General features: G+C 40.1%; 2 protein-coding genes across 2 annotated transcripts; both read right to left on the minus strand.

The window, feature by feature from the left end:
- Positions 1–1,263: 1,263 nt before the first annotated feature.
- Positions 1,264–6,023, minus strand: LOC106170754 (growth arrest and DNA damage-inducible protein GADD45 alpha). Its single transcript, XM_013550745.2, has 5 exons — positions 5,840–6,023; positions 5,507–5,629; positions 4,974–5,094; positions 2,678–2,797; positions 1,264–2,220 (listed from the first exon to the last, which is right to left on the minus strand). The coding sequence occupies exons 1-5, from the start codon at positions 5,917–5,919 to the stop codon at positions 2,119–2,121; spliced, it is 546 nt and encodes a 181-aa protein (XP_013406199.2). The 5' UTR covers positions 5,920–6,023; the 3' UTR covers positions 1,264–2,118.
- A 3,621-nt stretch (positions 6,024–9,644) lies between these two features.
- On the minus strand, positions 9,645–13,400 carry LOC106170745 (growth arrest and DNA damage-inducible protein GADD45 gamma). The gene is made up of 5 exons (XM_013550734.2): positions 13,202–13,400; positions 12,922–13,044; positions 12,565–12,685; positions 10,835–10,954; positions 9,645–10,407 (listed from the first exon to the last, which is right to left on the minus strand). Exons 1-5 carry the CDS (start codon positions 13,288–13,290, stop codon positions 10,306–10,308), a joined length of 555 nt encoding a protein of 184 aa, XP_013406188.2. The 5' UTR covers positions 13,291–13,400; the 3' UTR covers positions 9,645–10,305.
- Positions 13,401–20,116: the final 6,716 nt, after the last annotated feature.

The following is a 20,116-nucleotide window of genomic DNA, read 5'->3' on the forward strand; positions in this document are numbered from 1 at the left end:
TTACATGGAAGGCAGACTCACCATGCCTCTTCTCTGAAGGGTGGGGGATATTGATCTCTGAAGTCCACAAAAACATATCTACATGTACTCGTATATAATGTAAATGAGTGTTCTAAAATGCATCCAGTTTAATCCTTTATTCATAAATGGTTTTGCATATATTCTTATTTCCAGCATCTCTCTCTCTCTCTCTCTCTATCTCTCTCTCTCTCTCTCTCTATCTCTCTCTCTCTCTCTCTCTCTCTCTCTCTCTATATATATATATATATACTGGAGAATAAGGCTAGACATGTTATAGACATGTTATAGAAGTAGGTCTAGAGACTTCAGTAAAAATGCGTGATTAACAAAACATTTTTTTAAGATTTCAAAATACAGTGGAATGAATGATGAAAAACATCGCCCAGCATTTTTAGTCTTCTGTTTTAAAACTTAGCACCGCAATGGTGGTTTGCACAGCGTCAGCAGACTTGATGAAGCACGAGAAACTATGTTATCTTTCATGAAAACGAACTCCCACACTCCCTAGTCAATTATATATCAGCAAAAGTAGAATTTAGGATGCAAATATGGGCACAGATGTACTGTTCCGTTGTCCTTCTTGGAAATGCTTCAACACCAAAGATTGTAAAACGACAAAAAACAACTGCGCAGAGACTTGATAGTAGACATTTCTAGGAATATCTTTATTTCGTGAATCAATAAAATGTTGAAACATTTATACCTTACGGAAATGGAGAAAAAAGTGAAAGGCAGTTACAATTTGCCGATTCCTGTATCTTGACCTTTAATCTAAGTAAGTAATTAAGGTTGCAGCCGTTACGGATACGTTCCTGGAAATGATAATCAGGTCTTAGACGTTTGGTCACCATAGCAACACACACACAGCCTATCGGAAAACGATTAAGAAGGATACATTCTTCATCGACACTAATTTTTTGGAATTCGTTTTTTACAGTCATCGAGTACATAAGAACTGACTATTTTACGGGCATACCGTGCATATGTCAATGGATTTGGGACTTTTGAATGGAGCATGGAGCATTTGTTCAAACTCAGACAAAAGTAATCATCGTTGTTTTTGTTATTTGGAAACAATGGGATTCTCTTACAATAAACCCCCTACTGAAATCTTGCTGATAGGTTTATAAAACAAGGCGAAACGTAGAAATATTCCCAAGTTTTGTCTGATTCGTACTTTTAAATTTGATATATCCACATCGATCGCTTTAAAAACATATAATAAACAAGTAAAAATAGAAGTATTTTCAAAGCTTTATTCTTCTCCTCACATTCAACTTTAACAAAATATTAACAAATATAACGGCTTCAATAAATAGATTTTAAATACGAATGTAAAAAAATAAGAATGGATATTTAATGAGCATGCAAATGCGGCCAGCCGCAGCAATCCTTTACATCTTTACAAAAATATGGCAAGAGAAATATAATTTACATCACTCCCGTCTAGGGCACGTAAACAATTACGATATGCCTTTTTAAAAGCCACATCATAAGTTAAAACAGTTTATCAGAGCAGATATCAGAGAAGGTTCAAACTTTTTTCAACTTAATCGTTTATCACATACTTTGAACAGGTAAATAAGTCGCCCATCTACCATGCACTTTTACGTGGATCTCAATACATCTAAATATCAGTCTAAATATGATAATTCGATGTCAACTCAACGCTCTAAATACGAGCTCCACAGAGTCATTAATTGCACGTTTTTCATTTGGCCAACTGGATATGACGTTTTGGTAAAGACTAGAAATTAGCCATAGCAATAGTTAGTCTTTCTTTCCAAAGGGACAAAATCTGGAACTTGGACGTCGACCAAAAAAGCATATAGCACCAAGTCGAGGTCAATCTGAAGTCCCTTCTAAGTAAGCGTCCATTTTTCTCCAAGCTAACCGATACACGGTCACGTTGCCCCTGATGGCGGTCCAATGTTTACGCATGCCCCGGTATTGGACGAGGCGAGCTGGATTACGACACAGACAACAACAACGGGATAACACCGGTATTCACGACAAAGGCACTACACCGGAACCCGTGACTCGCTGCGCTGAGTGGAACGCAGTGCTGGTTCACAGAACAGTTCCCCAACGTCCGCGTCATTCCGGGAGGTCGATTATGGGCCGTGGTAACATACTTTCGCTCGCTTTGTAAAAGTCTAGAACCTTTTTATCCTGAGGACTGATGGTTTCTTTTGGAAACTGAAGAATAAAAATTAAAAATATGTGTTAATAGAAATAAACAACGCAGCTTTAAAAGGTCAAATATTCAAAATCTGTTCTGGAATTTGCAAATGATACAATAAATACAAATCCAATAACTACTACGCAAAAGTAAACTCTATATAAGTACGTGAGGCACGTGGATTAAGCTCGCCATGATTGAGAAACCTTGTAAAAGATCATATTTGATTAACTTTTTACTTTCCCTGCCAACAATGTCAAATGCAAGTCACTACGCTTACTTTTTAATTTACGTCCATATTGACATTACCAACCAATACTATAGAGATAATTAAAAGCCACATCAAATTTTGTTTATCATATCATAGGTTATCATAAACTGAAGCAGTCCTAAGAAATCATTCTAAAAGCAAAAGAAAATCCTCAGTTACAGATTGGTAGCAGGAGAGTTTTAAGTAAGGTAACTCAAGCTCACCTGTATTAAAACGCAGTCCAGGGGTCGGAGGCTATTAATGCGGCCAGCAGCAAAGTCGTTGTCATTTGCTGGAAGATTGCCGTCGAATAGAAGCTTCCCTAGCTTGGAGGAAGAGTCTACCTGAAAAATACAAACGATACGATTTTTTTAAACAGGATGGAACTACTGTACTTTAGTTTGCTAATGTATCACGACAATAAACATCCGAATTTTATACAATCAAATATTAACTGCAAGCTACAAACCATTTAAAATGTTAACAATTAAAATCAGGAAAAATACGCCAAGAAAAGTTGTCACTTCAAATTAGCACAGATCAACATCCTGTGCTTCCTTGTTATTTAACTGATCTTTGAACTTGTAAACAATCTGAAAGCTGTCCATTAAGAAGACTGACAGTCTAAGTAAACATATGACCGTTAAAATTAAGTTCACGAATCTTGACAACGTATTTAGCCGACTATACCAGTCAACACGACCTACGTCTACAGCACTTAAGTTAATAGAGATGCAAATTTCCTGTTTTGACTTTTCTAATTAACGTTTTTTCACAATTTATTTTAGGACTATACGAAGTCATCGACATTTTATCAATAGTGTCCAAATTAAGCTTCGTTGTCCGCACCTGTTGCCGAAAGCCTTCCGTCCTTGTTTTCATGACCGTTATACAGAATAACAAAATATTACAAGGAGCGTTTTTTTATTCTGGTTTTACATTTTACGCCTTATTCTACGTGTCTTGTTCTTAATTAAATGTGAGTGGTCCCAGTGGGCCATTTCTGTAAGACGGGGAATAATTTGATCTGATTATGACTTCAGTGTAGGCAAAACTAATATGTTTTTCATAAAACAACTCGCCTACACTCAGCCAACTGCTAAACCTACGAACTAAAGTCAAATGTATACATACTCATTTTCTATCTCTGCATGTCCTCAGGATTCTTATCATAAGGTTTAGATCATAACAATGGTAAAGTTAGGGAGGTAACCTTAGATATGCTGGCGTCTAACAATACCACAAGTTATCTCAGCTGAAATAACATGGCTGGTGGTTGAGGTGAGCACATAACTGTTCCATTCACATCCTGAGGTGAAGTTAAAAACAGTTCCTTTCACATCTTATTATTCTAGGTTCTGTTCGTTATATATAATTCTGTATAAAATATTACCGGGACAGCTTGGCCTGAGAGCTGACATTTACCTTAACGAGTTTACATAACAGTACTAGGGCCGCCGCTTAACCTGATACGCTAATGCCACAATTTATGCACAACACTGCATCGTTCATCGAATTAACCGTTATCAACTCTGTCTCTGTCCAAAAACCCACTACCTTGGAGGTCGGCATATTGAACTTTGCTTCCCTGTGGGGTGTGATGACATTTAACAAACGAAGTCGCTGTTTAACTAATAAATATGCATCACCAACTGACTGGCTACCAATGAAACCTTTTTGGCCGCCAATACATCTTGGGAGGGGGGTATCTCACCAGAGAGGGACTCGTGAGATAACCACAGCCGATTCAATATAGAACTAATACAGACCAGAAAACAGACATGACCAGACGACTAGATTGCTTATTTCAACATTGTGACATAATGGGCAATGGATGTCCGTATGGTACAATGGATCAATGGCTACGCCAGCTGGTTCTGGTGTAAGTTAGTCCACTTGTGAACACGCTATAAATCAGGTTATCTTTGTATTCTGTTCTACCTGGTCAAATCAGGGGCACTTAAGGTAGCTATCTGCAGAAGGCATTCACCCGTATGTGTCGTGACTTTAAAGCGCTTCGTCACGTCAAACACGAGGCAGACATGATATAATGGCAAGACTTATCTAAGAGGTGCATGATGCTGCACATCACAGCTTTCACGTGGCATGTTAAAGCATCATGAACATATGGAGAAAAACGACCATTAACACACCCTAACCTGGGCTCACCTGCTAAATATAACCTGTACTGGTCCTTAATTGACAACAGAGCACCTGTCAGATAGTTGAAAGGTTCTTAACCCCTAACAGCAGGTTAGAGAAACGCTACTCATCGCATTCTGTGTGATCGATGGGTCACCTCTCGGCCCTCCTGCAGAAGCAACCACAAAGCACGAGAGCTGACAGGTACTGGGAGACCCCTTATGCTTACTAAGCAGCTGTTCAGTACCTTCCCGTACCAGGTGCGCCCACCTGACAGTTAAAGATATAGGCTTACCAGGTACTTTTAAATAATTGCATCAGAAGTCAAGAACGAGCTAGGTGCACATGCAATAATGTGATGAAGTGATAAATGCTCACCTTGACTAGGCTGATGTCGTTTTCCCAACAGAATGCCTCCAACAGGGTAAAATGAATGTGAAGTTCAAGATTGTTGAAATCGTCAGCCGCCAGTATGCATAGCATAACGTCCTCAAGGTTGCTGCAAAACAAAGCCAAGCACTCATGTAACAAACATTCGGTGAAGGACAAATAAACATTTAGCAAACATGAATATTTACATAAACAACCATTCGAAACTGATAGCGGGATTCTTAACTGTCGTAAATATTACTGGCAACGCAATAGATATCGATGCACAGGTTATTTGGACCAAGGCCAAGTCGATGATTAAAATAACTATGGCAAGTCAAGAGCATTTGAACTTGAAACCCATTGCAATATTAACACTTTATTTATATCACGTTTACAGATCTGTTCACCTTTTTCATTCATAACAATGTCTAAAACACAGAGATATGGTGTCTGCGACCGATTTTTACAATCAACCATGTCAACTATGATTTTCGAGGAGAGAGACTCAGACACAATCTTAGTATATACATAGAACTTACTTTTCTAGCGTCGTAGCGGCCTGATAGACGCCGAGTGTGATACGACCCTCCTCTTTCGCTTGGCCTAAACTGGCCTGCAGCGCCGTGCTGACGTCAGAGAAGACGGGGGACGGACTGCTGAATCTGCAATTAACAATATTTCCGAATTTAATATGTATTCTAGAATTTTTCTTAACTAAATAACTTTACAAGTTATACAGATGTTAACTGCATTAGAAACGGATTCGAATGAAACATGTTTTGAGTATTAGCTAAATGTTCCCAGGTCAGAAACGGCTATTCGACAAATGTTCCTATTATAAAAATGTTCCCTATAATATATAATAATCTTACCTTTTCTCGGTCATTGTCATCTCGTTGTTGTTATTGTTCAGCTCTAGGTGTGATACGCTCAGTGCCGCTGGATAGCCCATCGTATAATTCGCTTTGTATATTCCTCTTAAATGTATACTAGTATATCTTCACTGTTCGCTTGCCGTTTGTTAAATGAGTTCACCCAGTTGTCGGCCTGTAGTTAAACGCCCGATCACGTGGTCTGGTATTGATGTTTATGTTGTCAGAATAGTTCCGGCCCGCGACCTGGAATTTACGATGGCACTTAATCCTTCCTCTAGAGGTAAACAGTTAACAAGGGGGTAACCTTGATGGCCACGACAACATGGGGGTTAGAGATCAACCACTGGTCAATAGTGACACCGTATGCTCCTATGTTTGCATCATGGCCATTGCATTATGCATATATGTACTTATGGAGGGATGCGTTTTGGGAAAAAATCAGATTCCGCCTATTGCAAAAATTCGAAACATGAGCCAATCAGATTTGTCAGTGCTGATAAAGATCATTTAATCTTATTCGTCAATATTACATTATTGTATCACACTTGGGGGCTCGTTATGTGCATGTTAAAGTTAAATAGGTCACTAGAAATATGTTAAATACGAGTAGGTTATTTACTAGCCGGACGCATATTTTATGTACAGTCGTTGATCTCTCTGTTTGACGGATCTGACGTCATACGTATCCGTCTATAGGCTAAGCTGGCTGCGTTCGCCAAAGGTTCTTGGACATATTTACTTAATGCCTGTTGGGAGGTAAACACGGTTAACAGGAACTAGCATATTTCAAGGAAAGCGACTGCGATAATGAAGTATATACAGCCTATTTCAGTGCAAGCCTTGACTGAGGTATGCATATTCTAGCCCATGTGAATTCTTCATCCATGAAAAATTATGAGTTGTAGATTTGCACGGTCGCGCATGGGCAATTGCCTGAATGTGCGTGCGTGCGTGTGCGTGTGTTAACACATTTGTGCACGTGTGCATATATTTACATTTCTGTCTGTTGGGTGTGTGTGTGTGTGTGCCTGTGCGTGTTACACAAGTGGTTCACCCTAGATCTCAATCTCTCCAGGTGGACAGTTGGTTGGTTAAATAACGGCGTTGGCCAATTTACGTAAAATTCCAGTTTCTCGAGCGTAAAAATTCTTGTGCCACGTGCCACGACACAAATAGTGAAATGACCACATTTTCTTATGAAACCTCATGCTCCAACATGTATGCAACCTACCCTAATACGTGTATGCTATCGCAGTTTGTTTAATATAAGATATTGAGAACATATAGTTCCACGAAGTTTGCGTCCGTTCAAGATGCAACTTAAGTCCCTTTTTAGAACCAGGTTGATCCGCGGACTAACTGATCTACGAATCAAATATGGCCAACCCACTTGAAAGCTTGCCGTGTGATTCCAGTGTGTGACAGGAATGGTAGACCTAGGCATGGAAGTCCGGGCTCCCACATGATAAGTCCAGGTTAGGGTTTACATTAGTTGGAGTATTGGGACAAATATAGTATATGGGACGAATGCCACCTGTGCAAAGTAATGGGAAGCCGACCACGGTTCTTACCGGACTGTCACAACGGCGGTGAGCTTTCAGGTGGGTCGGCCATATTTGATCCGCGGATCAATTAGGTCGCGAATCAACTTGGTGCTGAACAGGCCCAAAGACACAGAAAATGCAGCAAGTTTGATCGATTCAACTATCAATTTACTGTTTCCCTTGGTATACAGTTTCTGGTGAATAACTAAAAACAAGATAAGACATTGCAATATTTATGACTGACCAAATTGGATGTGTTCGCCTGAAAAATTGAGTTTTCCGAAAACAAAATCCCGCAGAAGCCAGCAGTGGCTGTTATTCAACTTTCTGAGTATAAAAATTATAATCAGAATTTTGCAGTGTCCATTAGCTAACAGAAACGGCAGAGACATGCTGATAATATAGAAAACGGTTTCCAATTAATCAAGACATCGGGATGCCATTAGTCGGCTGATTGGTTGAGGAGTCATACAACAAGTCAATCAGGTAAGTAGTGCAAGCCCATGACTAACTACCTGCACAGTCAGCATGAGCAATACATACAACAGCTGAGTCAGCCAGGGAAGACCCAACAACGCCGTTATTGAAATGATGTCAGCGTGAATCAGATTGGGGCGTTCATCTCTCTCTCTCTCTCTCTCTCTCTCTCTCTCTCTCTGTGTGTGTGTGTGTGTGTGTGTGTGTGTGTGAGAGAGAGAGAGAGAGAGAGAGAGAGAGAGAGATCACTTCTACTATAATTGCAATATGTCTTTCGTTCTGGTATTTGGTTTCGTGAGCAAATAAAAGGACAATCAAATAAACCAATAAAACATGTCACTTTTACATCATTAAATGAGATAGAATCAATATTCCGGGAAATAACTCACTCGCTTGTTTTGATTCTCGGGAACTCCGGGCTCCCCGTGTTAATAACCTCATGCTAGCATTTCCTAATTCCCAGGAGATATAGGAAATGTTATGGTAACAGTTCAAGGTAGGATCAGAATCTAGTACGTGGGGGATTCGGATTTTTTATTTGTTTTTTTTTTGTTTTTTTTTGTTTTTTTTTTGTGCAGCAAGGATATATAATCAGGGACATTTATTAGAATTGAGCCGTACGTGTATGAATTGGGTGAGAGTTGGCAGGGCTTTGGTGGTTGATATATTTTGGAAAACATAAATCAGTGAATCAGCTGTTAGGGGCACAGTACTGTAGCGGCCGTATTTTTATCTACTACATTAAAAATGGAATGAAGGGCATGTCAGGAATCCGCGATCTTTGGAGGCCTTTTTTTGGCAGCATCGTGACAACATTTGTTTTCTACAATATATTGGCGAAGCACGAACTGAGCGGAAAGCCAGAATAATTCCCCTTTGCCCGTTGCACTGGGTTTGCCTTGGTACGAAAACCGTGATATCACATTTTCATGACTAGAGCTTTATCAGCAGCGCGCGTGGTTGCACGAGGATTGAAATACTTGTTATAAAACTAGCACAGGTCAAAATATAGGTCGGTTGAGTAACCTTGTTCAGTTATTGGAGCGTGGTTTTGTTGGGAGAAGACAAAGGACGCTGTGATGTGATTTAGGTTGTATTACAGGACCTGATTACAAGGTTCAAAATATAGGTTGTTCACATCACTCTTACCAGCTATGTTAATTTTGGGGAATTTTTTTCATAGCAGTTATCACTGCAGATTGTCCCTGGTGGTCTCTCTGTGTTGTCAACAACGATACTTAAGGACGTTTTACTATCATCCTAGTGCTAGCACTATTTGGACTATGAATCGTGGTGGCACAAAAAAAAAAAAACAAAAAAAAAAAAAAAAAAAAAAAAAAAAAAAAAAAAAAAAACATGCGCTAGCACTTATATGTCTACATTTTATACCTGCTATATTAGCACATAAAATATTTTTTAAATACGTAAATAAAAGTGCTACGTTTTTTCATGCTACAATCGATGCTTCGTTTTGAAAGTTACTTTTATTTCTAATATTTTGCCTAGCATATCACATGCAGGAGTGATAATTATATTGTCTCCAAATTGCTCTTACGCACCCTGAGCTTCAGAGATAACTTGACACTAACCTCTTCACTATTAGCCTATTTTCATCGTGTCAAGTTACTTGACACGATGAAGATAGGCTAATAGTGAAGAGGTTAGTGTCAAATTATCTCTGAAGCTCAGGGTGCTCTTACGTTGACGAAGACGAAAATTTGAAAATGTAATTTCCACATTGGAGAACCCAAAGGGTAGTCAATCACTTAAAACGACAATGCTTCAATGCACACATCTTTATTTTTCCATATTAAATTAAAAATCTGTTAAAATGACTTCATTTCTGAAAGACTGTACTATAGACAAAGTCAAATATATTATAAAAAGTGTCAGATCGCTCATTTTCAGAATTCTGTAACATTCTTTAAAAACTGATTGAAATATTGATTAGGGTCAGAAGATTCGCATTCTGTGGTCTTATTACCAGTCTGTATCATATTCTAGCCCAGTCAATTTTGTAATAACTGTCAGCGATCAGTCACGTAGATTCAAGGGCAACCTATGAGTAGGTTACGTTGGAAACCCACAGTTCTCGTGGCTGTTCAGTTGTCACGTTGTTGTCAACGAGGCGATTTGGTCTTGTTGTCTTGTATCACCGTTGTGACATCCAGTTCTATGTGACAGTGGTGAAGAAGTCTACCCCACAGTGGACATAGGTCCAGTCCTCTCCAAGGTTTGCATGGTGTCGCCATGATGGTCACTAGGGCACGTGGCGAAGGGCTTCTCGAGAACCCCAGAGTTTTGCCTCGTCCACGGGGTCTTAACTCTTAACGGCCTCCGAAGCCATGCTCTAGGCTGGAGTTAAAGCCGGGCACACAAATGACCATATTAATACGTCACAGGGGACGCAGAGGTGAAACGATGACGATGTCACCTTTCACTTCACTTTGGTAGTTCGATAATTGGCTTCGGTAGGATTTGTTCACTTGCTCGGTAGAACTCTAGAACTTCCTGGTCTGAAGTACTTTCTTGTTGTTTTGGAAACTGAAAGTAGAAAGAATATTGACATGAAATCCAAGTTGTTAAGTGGTGTTTTTCAATCCAAATTCGGTTGTTATCATGAAGGATTTTTAACCTAGCTGTAAAGGTAAGAAACTTTTACGGTGAGCTGAGGAGTCAAAAGCAACCCCTGACAACAATAATGTGGTTACTTCAAGTCATCAGTTTTATCTAAAATAATATAATTAAACCTATCTTTTCTAACCCTGAAGATATATATCCAATAAGTTTGACATTGAAAAATTTGCAAACACGTGGCATTGAAACCAAAAAAATGCGATTGCTTTTCTTGTAAAAAATACACAAGGAAGTCGCACCAATGCCATATTACAATGAATAACAGCCAGAAATATCCCGTCGCACGACCCGACTTAACCCTGAAAAAACTGAGCTTAATGCATTAAATGTATACCTGGATCAAAACGCAGTCCACGTCCCTGGCCCCGGGTCTGTGACCATTTGCTTCATCGTTGTCATTTGCTGGCAAGTTGTCATCATAGACCAACTTCTTCAGTTTTGATGCCGAGTCGACCTAAAGAAAACAAAAAAGCGTGGGACCGTGAGCAAGGCACTTTGCTTGTAAACATGTTTTTAACGAAATGGCAAATATCAAATGATCGAGCTTCATAGAATGAATACATAAACAGTTAAACTGATTAATTAATGGCGACTTGTTTATTTCGACAAAGCATAGGACATATCCTGTATAAGACACCTCTGTTTGCACATTTTTTGGATATGTCAACACATTTCACTTCCCGGTTTAAAATTTCTACCAGGAATCCCGGATGCGAAAGAGTAAAACTTGAACACAAGAACTAATGAGAATGGCCTTGGCACAGACACGGCACCCGCGTAGATTAAACACAAACTCTCACCCAATTTCTGACTAGCATCATATGATAATGCCCGTAATATCTCATCGAATTCCGTCACGGACGGCTCCAATATAAATTAACCCCCTTAGAATCATGTGCAACATGCAGAGTACAGGCCATAGTGACAAAGACTATAACGAATTCCAGAGGAGAAAAATTTCACGAATATCTCCATGGGTTCACAGGCAAAATCCCAGCAGACATGTCCTATTAACAACAACAAACTCCGAAAACATGTATCAGTGATCGATTAAGTTCAGACTACCCGCCGGCGAGGACACGGCTTGTCGGGACGTGTTTCTTAAATAAAATAAATAAACAAATAAATAAATAAAACTTCACTCAGGACAAGCAATCTATTGTGTAACTTTTACCTCAAATACCAAGACATTTGATAGGAAAGAAGTTCACCACCTAGCCGTACCGGGGCATTTATCGACTTAATAACCAGTAAACATATGTATCCTTGAAATATCCTCAGCTTTAAGGTAATAGCTAAAGGTAATACCAAAAATAAACTTTTCATTCAAGACAAAGAAATGCCACCTTGTCAGTGTCCAGAAGTTTGGGGTAATGGCAAAAATAAACGTATTATCTAACACAATGAACTGGGACACGACCTTAAAAACTGGTAATCAACCCGTGTTAAGCCGGTAAGACCTGGCACGCCGGAACAACCCCTTTACCGGGTCGCAGACACAAAGAGATCCATCCAGGCACCGGGGGTCGTTTTGGGTTTGTATTAGAGCACAGACCATTTGACCACAACAATGATTGAAAACGTCACACAATAAGATATGGTGGTCAGATCTCTGTCTCTGACCAGCTCCGCCTAATCATCTCCCTTGATAACAATACCGCCGGACATGCCAGCTGATCGATTAAGCCCTGATCTCTTTGTTTGACCAGTACCCATACGACCACGTTGAACTAAGCCGGCGCGTGCCTCCTGTTTGCTTTGTGCCACTACTACCATTGTGTGGACCCGATCACCTGCCGGTCTTTGTTCTCAGAAGTGTGACCAACGTATACCTCCTGTCAAAAATCGGATCCCAAATGCCCAAGGATAATAAAATCATGATACCAAACTACAATAGCTGGCACCCCTCGCAACGCAGCTGTTTGCACCTCTCTACCATTGTCTACCTGAACCATATGTCTGGGTTACAGGACTCTTAAGGCACGCAAAGAATGTCGGAATCGCTTTATCTAAGTGAGATAAAATTCAAGAGCATGTGAGGTATTATTATCTTAAATATCTTACCTTAATTATCTTGATGTCGTTTTCCCAGCAAAATGCCTCTAATAGCGTGAAATGAATGTGGAGTTCTAGGTCTTGTGAGGTGTCTGCTGCCAATATGCACACCATCACGTCATCAGGGTCGCTGCAACAAGCATTATCAGTCGTTAGAACACTAATTTTTAACTAAATTTAGAATAAACATGGTCTGCGAAATAATTTCAACCATTTAATGTCCTCGTGACATCAGCCATAATGCAGGCGTGGGGTCGTGTAAATCTATGACATCGATAATTTGTATCTGCAACAAAAGTGCATCACTAAAACATGTCGTGGTTTTAACACCATTTATTCACATTTTATCCAGGAATCAAAACTTACTTTTCTAGCACCCTTGCCGCCTGGTAAACGCCGCAGGTAATGCGACCCTCTCTCCTCGCCTCCACCACACTCTGCTGCAGTGAGGTGCAAATGTCCTGGGAACTCGGTGACGAGATAAGAGTGCTGTAAATTAGACAAAAAATATATTTAGCCATAAAAAAAAGAACTGTTGGTAAATTCCCTTAAAGCGAAACTACACTGTACGGAAAAAAGCGCTCATATGGCCGACACTTTGCGATCAGCTGATCTAACAAAGCGCTCTCCACGGTAATACACCTACCTGCTAACACCGTCGTTTAATGTCATCTCATTGTTGTTATTGTTCATCTGAACATAGGAAACACTTCCCAATGACTCTGGGTAGCCCATTATGAAATCGTGTCAAATATATCCTTATTGTAACGCGTAAAATTCCACTTGCGCTGTGCGCTGTAACGCTGTCTGCTCGCTTACTGAGTTGAAAATGAGTTCACCTCATTCGCCGCCTGTATATATAACAGCAGGTCACGTGGTCAGGTGTTTTTATGTTATGCAGATGCACTGCGTTCACGACCTGACTTCTCCGAACTCGAACTAGGATAGACAATATTGTACCGTGCCAGGACTTGGCTAAGAACTATCGGGTTATACTTTTCAGTAAATAATTACGTTTTAATGGTTCACTGAGAGCATAAATACCCTCTTTAAGGTAAAATGTCTGAACAAGGACACATCCTCTATGAGAGGCCAATTTGTTACCTGTTTATTTAAAGGAGTAAAGGATAGCCTATGGTCAGGTTACGTAAGCCATATATACAATTAGACCCATGGGCTTCCATTTTATCATGTTAGTAGTGTCTGAAAAACATTTTCATAAAGCAATATAAAAAATGCAACTATTTAGGGACGTTCCTATGCGCTGTAGATAATCCTTGTTTAACATTAACATTAACATTAACCGGTTTTCTTAAGGGGTGGCCAAATATATGCCACTTACAATTTGGAAATGAACTAGATTACGCACCAGCCGTGTTTTTTGTTTTTGTTTTTGTTTTTTTTTTCATTTTCTATTTTCCTTTTTTTTCACTGATCTATAACTATTGTTATATAATATTAGCCTATTACTTTGGTTTCTTCCCTGATGTGATAACAGTTAACTTTTTATTATGGTAAAGTATATATATAGTTCAGCCGGTAGTTTAGTGAGACGTGGAAGTACATGTGGCCCAGCAATTTGGAAAGTCCCTATCGCAATATTCGGTAATTTTGCGACCATATCTTTACTCATATGCCTGACTCCTCACGTGGAAAGCACGAGATATCACGAGATAGACCTCGGGACGTACGACATGTGACTCAGTGATGAGGGGAATCCCAGAGGAATATACCAGACGCGGTTATCTATAGTTCATTAAAGTCTGTTCGAACAAGGGCCTGGGTAAATACCAGGTCGGTATGAGGGATTTTTATGAAAAGATCCCACCTGGCCAGGATCATATTTCCGTATATATTACTTTTTGAGTCTGAAAGTTTTTTTTTTATTATTTATTTATTATTTATTTATTATTTATTTATTTATTTATTTATTTTTTTTTGGGGGGGGGGGGGAGGGGGTCCAGTAGTGAAACATTGAACCTTGGACATAAAAAGTATTATGTCCAAGATTAAACTGACGGATTGGAAGTGGCACCAATAAGTGTACTCGTTAGCCCAACCTCCACGAAACTCTGTGTAGGCTTCAACAAAAAATCGCCCTTAAAAGATAACTTTTGCCTGCACTCACTTTCTGACTGCGTCTTAATTATAGCGTGTCTTTGTGCAGTTTTAGTTGAGACTTGCGGGAAGGGCAGGAAATGTTGCGGTGAGACTGTCAAGTTAGATCAAGGACCAAGTCCCCAAAGGACGGCTTACACCCTGCCAGTCAGTGCAACCCTGTTATGTCACCGACACCGTGCTCTGATTTTGCCAGGAAGTTGTTATTTTTAATCCAAGAGCCAATATACGGTGGGACGTATGCCAAAGGTATCGATTCGGGTGCTTCACGGTGCAGCTATAATAAAGGGAGCGCCGCCAACGCACTCTCTCAAAGGGGCACATAGCAAATCTCTTTGTTAAAACCGTGTACCTTTCTACTTTACCCAGTCAATCAATTAACTTTTATGAATGTATTCATCCAGCGCAATATTTCCGCTCTCAGTTTTGAATACATATTCAAAAAGTTAAAATATGTCTTGTAAATGTACAGATAAACTTGTCCAGAACGGTGCCGTCTTATTGTGCATGCATTTCCCCCGGTGTCATGTAGTACAAAGTGTGTTTTAGTGCAAAGCACAACAAATACCATATAATGCCTATTTACTCGGTGCAAGTCAGAGTACACGTTAAAAACCTATGGAAGAGATCCAGATCAGATAGAAGGAAACGATTATTTTACGTCAGCCTAATATTATGATAGTTTTCTTCGTCGCTTTGACCGCGGACGGGCATCAGAAGTGTAGCAGCAAAGATTGCTATCATGCCGTTTGCTACACAGCCGTGAAGTAGCGCGTGGAAATTACGGTGGCGCTTACGCACGGATACTGTTATCTGTTATACTATGGACAGTACTGTAAGAGACGTCAAAAATTAATCTTATAACCCGGCTATATTATGTAATGACCTCGGACGTCTTTCAATCCATCATTTCCTTGTAGAGCAGCCACAAGTAGCTACGATGACATTAATCTGTTGTCTGTCTTCCTTACTGAAGTGATACAGCTGGGCATTGACCCTGTAGCCGCCCCCTCCCCCCTTCACTCAATTTTTCCAAAACAGAAAGGCGGATTCGACTATAATTCATTACAGAAAATCAGAATAAAAAATTAAAGGCCCTCAGAGACATTCAATATGTACTTAATACTGCAGAATTCCGAATTTGACAGTGGGCGTGCACCTGATCCCTGTGAGACGCGTAACAGGTGCTTTTTATACATATATCGGATATATGTCACGAAAAGCCCAGGCACACTTCACGATTCGTTCTTTCTTTCAGGCAAACGTATGACCTGTAGATGTCGGATTAAGTGCACTGAAATGAGTACATTTCGCAATTAATGTTACCACTAATCAGAGTACAGCTAATATGTTCCCATTATCTTAGATAGGAATGTGCATTTACCTGTATACCTCGTCAGTCACTTTATCGGTCAATGGATCGATCTCTCTATCTAATTATCTGTCCACCAAATCGTCCAACCCTTACGTGTATAATTTATTTGTTTATTTTATCGGAAAATGTTTTTGCTGTTGCAAGTACCGTCATGGATATCAGCGCGTGAGGTATTGTTACCGCTACATAACCACTCTATTTATTTCATCTGGAAATGTTTTTGTTGTTGCAACAACCGCATGGATATTAGCGCGTGAGGTATTGTTACCGTTATGTCACCACTCTGCAGTAGGAAATTGGAGGGGTTTCTTCAAATAAGAATCACGGCACTTCGCTTAAGCATACGTTTTTAAAACGTGTATTTTAACAATGTATGTTACATTCCAAACGATGTGTTGTAGACATGCTCTTGGGTTAAGCACAGAGATATATGGTGACAGGCTTATAGAATAAGTTATTTTGTAGGAAGACTGTCTTACATTGAGAAGCTTACATTGCACGCAATTTGGGGAAATCACACTCCCACGGTCATGAAATCTTATTACGCCATGATATATTGTTAGGTTTCTATTTTTCTGTGCGTATTTGTAAAAAATACGTGCCAGATATTCAAATATTTTCAAAAAATGAGTATTAATAAATAAATAATAAATTATTTCTGCTAAGTTTTTATCATAAAAAAGTTTGCCCTTGGCTCCGGTGCAAAGTGCCAAATGGCAGGTAATAACCTTAAAACATGATATTCATTACACTTAAGTTGGCTATTTAATTGTTTGATAGAAGGGAATGAAAGTGAAACCACTCTTGTGTTGTACGTTTCAAGGGTGGAATAAGCGCAAGTATGATTACTCAGCGTAAAGTGCGCGGCGTGGTTGTAGTGGGAACAGTGAATCATCCACCACCGCGCAATGTCGTTCACTTGGCACTTTTGCTCTTCTTTGTCTGTGAGAAGAAAGGCCCAGCAGTTCCCGTGAGACGAGGGCGGAGGTGTAACCGCATTGCTTTAAATATTTGATAAGCAAGGCTAATTGACAAAGTGGACCTGGGCGAGCACACCCGATATACAAGCTAAGACCCACGAATGCTGTTTGATGGGGTTCAAGATACAAGGGAGTGAAGTAGAAATTGTTGTTGGTCACGAGGGAGAGCAGAGGACCCTGGACCGACGCTGACATAGATAAAAGACGCTCTGGTGCTCACCTGTGTGTTCGTAGGGGAATTCAAGTGAATAGGGTTAAGAACTCGCGGTGAATCAGACGCGCAGGTGTGCAGTGATTAAAAGATTAAGAGGCGCGCATCTCTCTGTCTTGTCAGCCTTCGTTGACTTTAACGCTATATGTTTTTTTTTCACGAATGGCTGGTTAACAGTGTTAATATCACCCATATTCCTCCTCAATGTCGTTGAATCAGTCATCGTTTAGTTTTATCGCAAACAACCCACCTCGCAGCGTAGGCGTATGAATGTTAACAGTACACTCTGCATAAACATCATAGCTTCAAGAACAAAGTGCTCCGAATCACTGTCAGTTATTTTTGTTGATGCAAACCAACGCGGTCTTTGCACCTACGCGACAACATTATTCGTGTCTTTCGTGTACTGTTACTTCACCTCAAGTCGACTCCGTTACCGCGGCTACGTGATACCAGCATCGTTATTAGAGAGTTTTGGCAAGGCCTTCCGTACGACGTATAACGTGCGACGTCATCACTTTGTGCGTAGTTTTTCTCAAGGACAAGTCATAAGTCATACGGCACTACGTATGAATCGGTGTTTACACGTAGGTAAGAAACGTATCGAATTTAATAGATTTACGCTTATTTCTTTCAAGTTTAACATACTGCAGAGGAATATGTAGGGTGTTAAGATTCCACTGAATCACTTTTAGACGCTGTCGGTAAAAATATTCTGTGAAAACAGCTGGAAAAACAGCCAGTCAATCAGTCGTCCGTAGTAGTATCAAATTCGATTTAAGTTGATTTTTTTTTTCATAAACAACAGGATCTGCGGCATCAATTGACGTAAATAACACATTCCATTCAACATCTTAATTATTCATCTATCTAAAAAAAATCCACAAGCAGCCCCATGTTCGTGTAATCCATATATATATAGGCCTATACCCTTATCATTTTATTTCTTTGAAATAGCGGCTCCTGGCGGAAAAAAAAAACGCATACGGAGTGAGACCTGCCAAAACCACTGCTAGCTTTCTCGCGTACGTAAAACGTATTACGTATTGAACTATACGTTACACGTCATACGGAAGGCCTTGCCAAAACTCTCTATTTTTATAACGCACGTTGTCAGAGCTGTGTCGATTAAGCCAAGTCCAAACCATCATTCTTGGCATATCACGGTTTCTCACGGCTGTTTGTTGTTGTGGTTAAGGGACCCATCACGGTGACATTTCTCACTGGGTTCATAGTATTTCTCACAGCCTCCCAGTCTCTTCGGGACACCAGCACATGAAATTCTATCACACAATACATGTGCAAGGACAATTTTACTAAAAAAAGGAAAGAAAACAAAAGAAATAAAGATTTAAAGCTCTTTGCACTACCCCAGGTAATGCATTTTTTTCGTTTCAGTCAATTTCCTCCTTCCACTTATAGCCTCTCCTGCTTTCCAGGAAACTCGTTGAGAACTACCTGGAAACAGGCCTCCAGGAATTATTGGAATACACTTGACTTCAGAACTGATCAACTGCGGTGCGGACCCCTGATAAGTGAGGTGAATTGTTCTCATTAACTCTCCGTATTATAGTTCCGTTTTTTTTTTTTTTTTCGGTTAAAGGTGAACGTAGAGTATATCTCCATGTATGTTCACTTCTACGTGTATATGTTTATTTTATCACTAATTCTCATTTATCATTACTATTACTTTTATCTTTTCTATTATTTATTTTGTTTAGTTAGGACCTCCCACTGCACGCAGTTGCCATAATGTTCTGTGCATTCTGTGACAAAAGACCAAATTAACGAAAATTAATTTAAAAAACGTGTCCCAGGTAACAAGTTCACGTCCTGCCCTTCCTTTACATGCACTCTACTACTGCTGATGTTTAATTCATGGAGCTTTTGCTACTTAACTGGATATATTATGACAGTAAATCATGCATGGTGTTAAGTGAACGTAAACCATCACTATAGGTCAATGTCTTTCTAACGTAATTCTGGGAACTGGGTCTCTGGCGGTCTATCCCTGAGGGTTGATGAGTGCTCGGGAAGCATCATCATGAAGTCTAAGGTACACGAGAGGCCTTCCTCGCACTTGTGCCTGCATTGATGTAGGCCTTAATGTAAATAAAGACAATGGGAGCGTTCAGATGAAACCCTCGTACTAGCTGGATTGATCCAACTCTGCGGGAGATTTACACCCCATTTCCATAGATTTTTAGATCGATCTATCCCTGTGGGGAGTCTCACTAGATTACCGTCAGCTTGGTCGGCTTAAGCGTCTGTCCTGCCTACTAAAAGCTGTAAGGGGGTAATTAACTATGGTGCCCGCTCGGCTGAGTGCAATTTAGCGTGAACCCCCAGGGAGTTAGGTCGATCTAAATCTTAATCTTTAGATCGATCTAAATCTCTGGGAAAGCACCCTTACCCTACGTGCAATCACAGCTTAAATGTCTGACGACTTAAATGTGTGAAACACCTCCCCGAACTGATAGCAGGGGGTAATTAAGCCGCGAGCAGTTAATTACCCCCTAGCTACTCAAGGTGACGCGTTAGACAATTAAGCTGATTACACTGAATTCAATATAGTGAGAATGTTTCTACAAAGTTGGATCAATCCAGCTTGTACGATGTTTAAGAATCTATTCCCATAGACACACCACCAGCCTACGTGGATGGACCCAACTCCGCGGGGTCCCCTGCTAAGTGCAATCAGCTTAACTGAATGAGACACCTCCTCTTGTTTCCACCGTGTTCGTATAATCACCGGCTTTTCTGTACTCTACTTAACGCCAGGTAGTCTAAGGAGAAGACGCGTTGATCTGTTAAGCTGATGGGACTTATAGTAAAGAGATTCCCTGCAGAGTTGGGCGATCAACGTAGGCCGATGTC

Source organism: Lingula anatina, chromosome 1, assembly GCF_051362555.1.
Source record: "Lingula anatina isolate TDL-2025a chromosome 1, LinAna3.0, whole genome shotgun sequence".
In the NCBI taxonomy this organism is placed as follows: Eukaryota; Metazoa; Brachiopoda; class Lingulata; order Lingulida; family Lingulidae; genus Lingula; species Lingula anatina.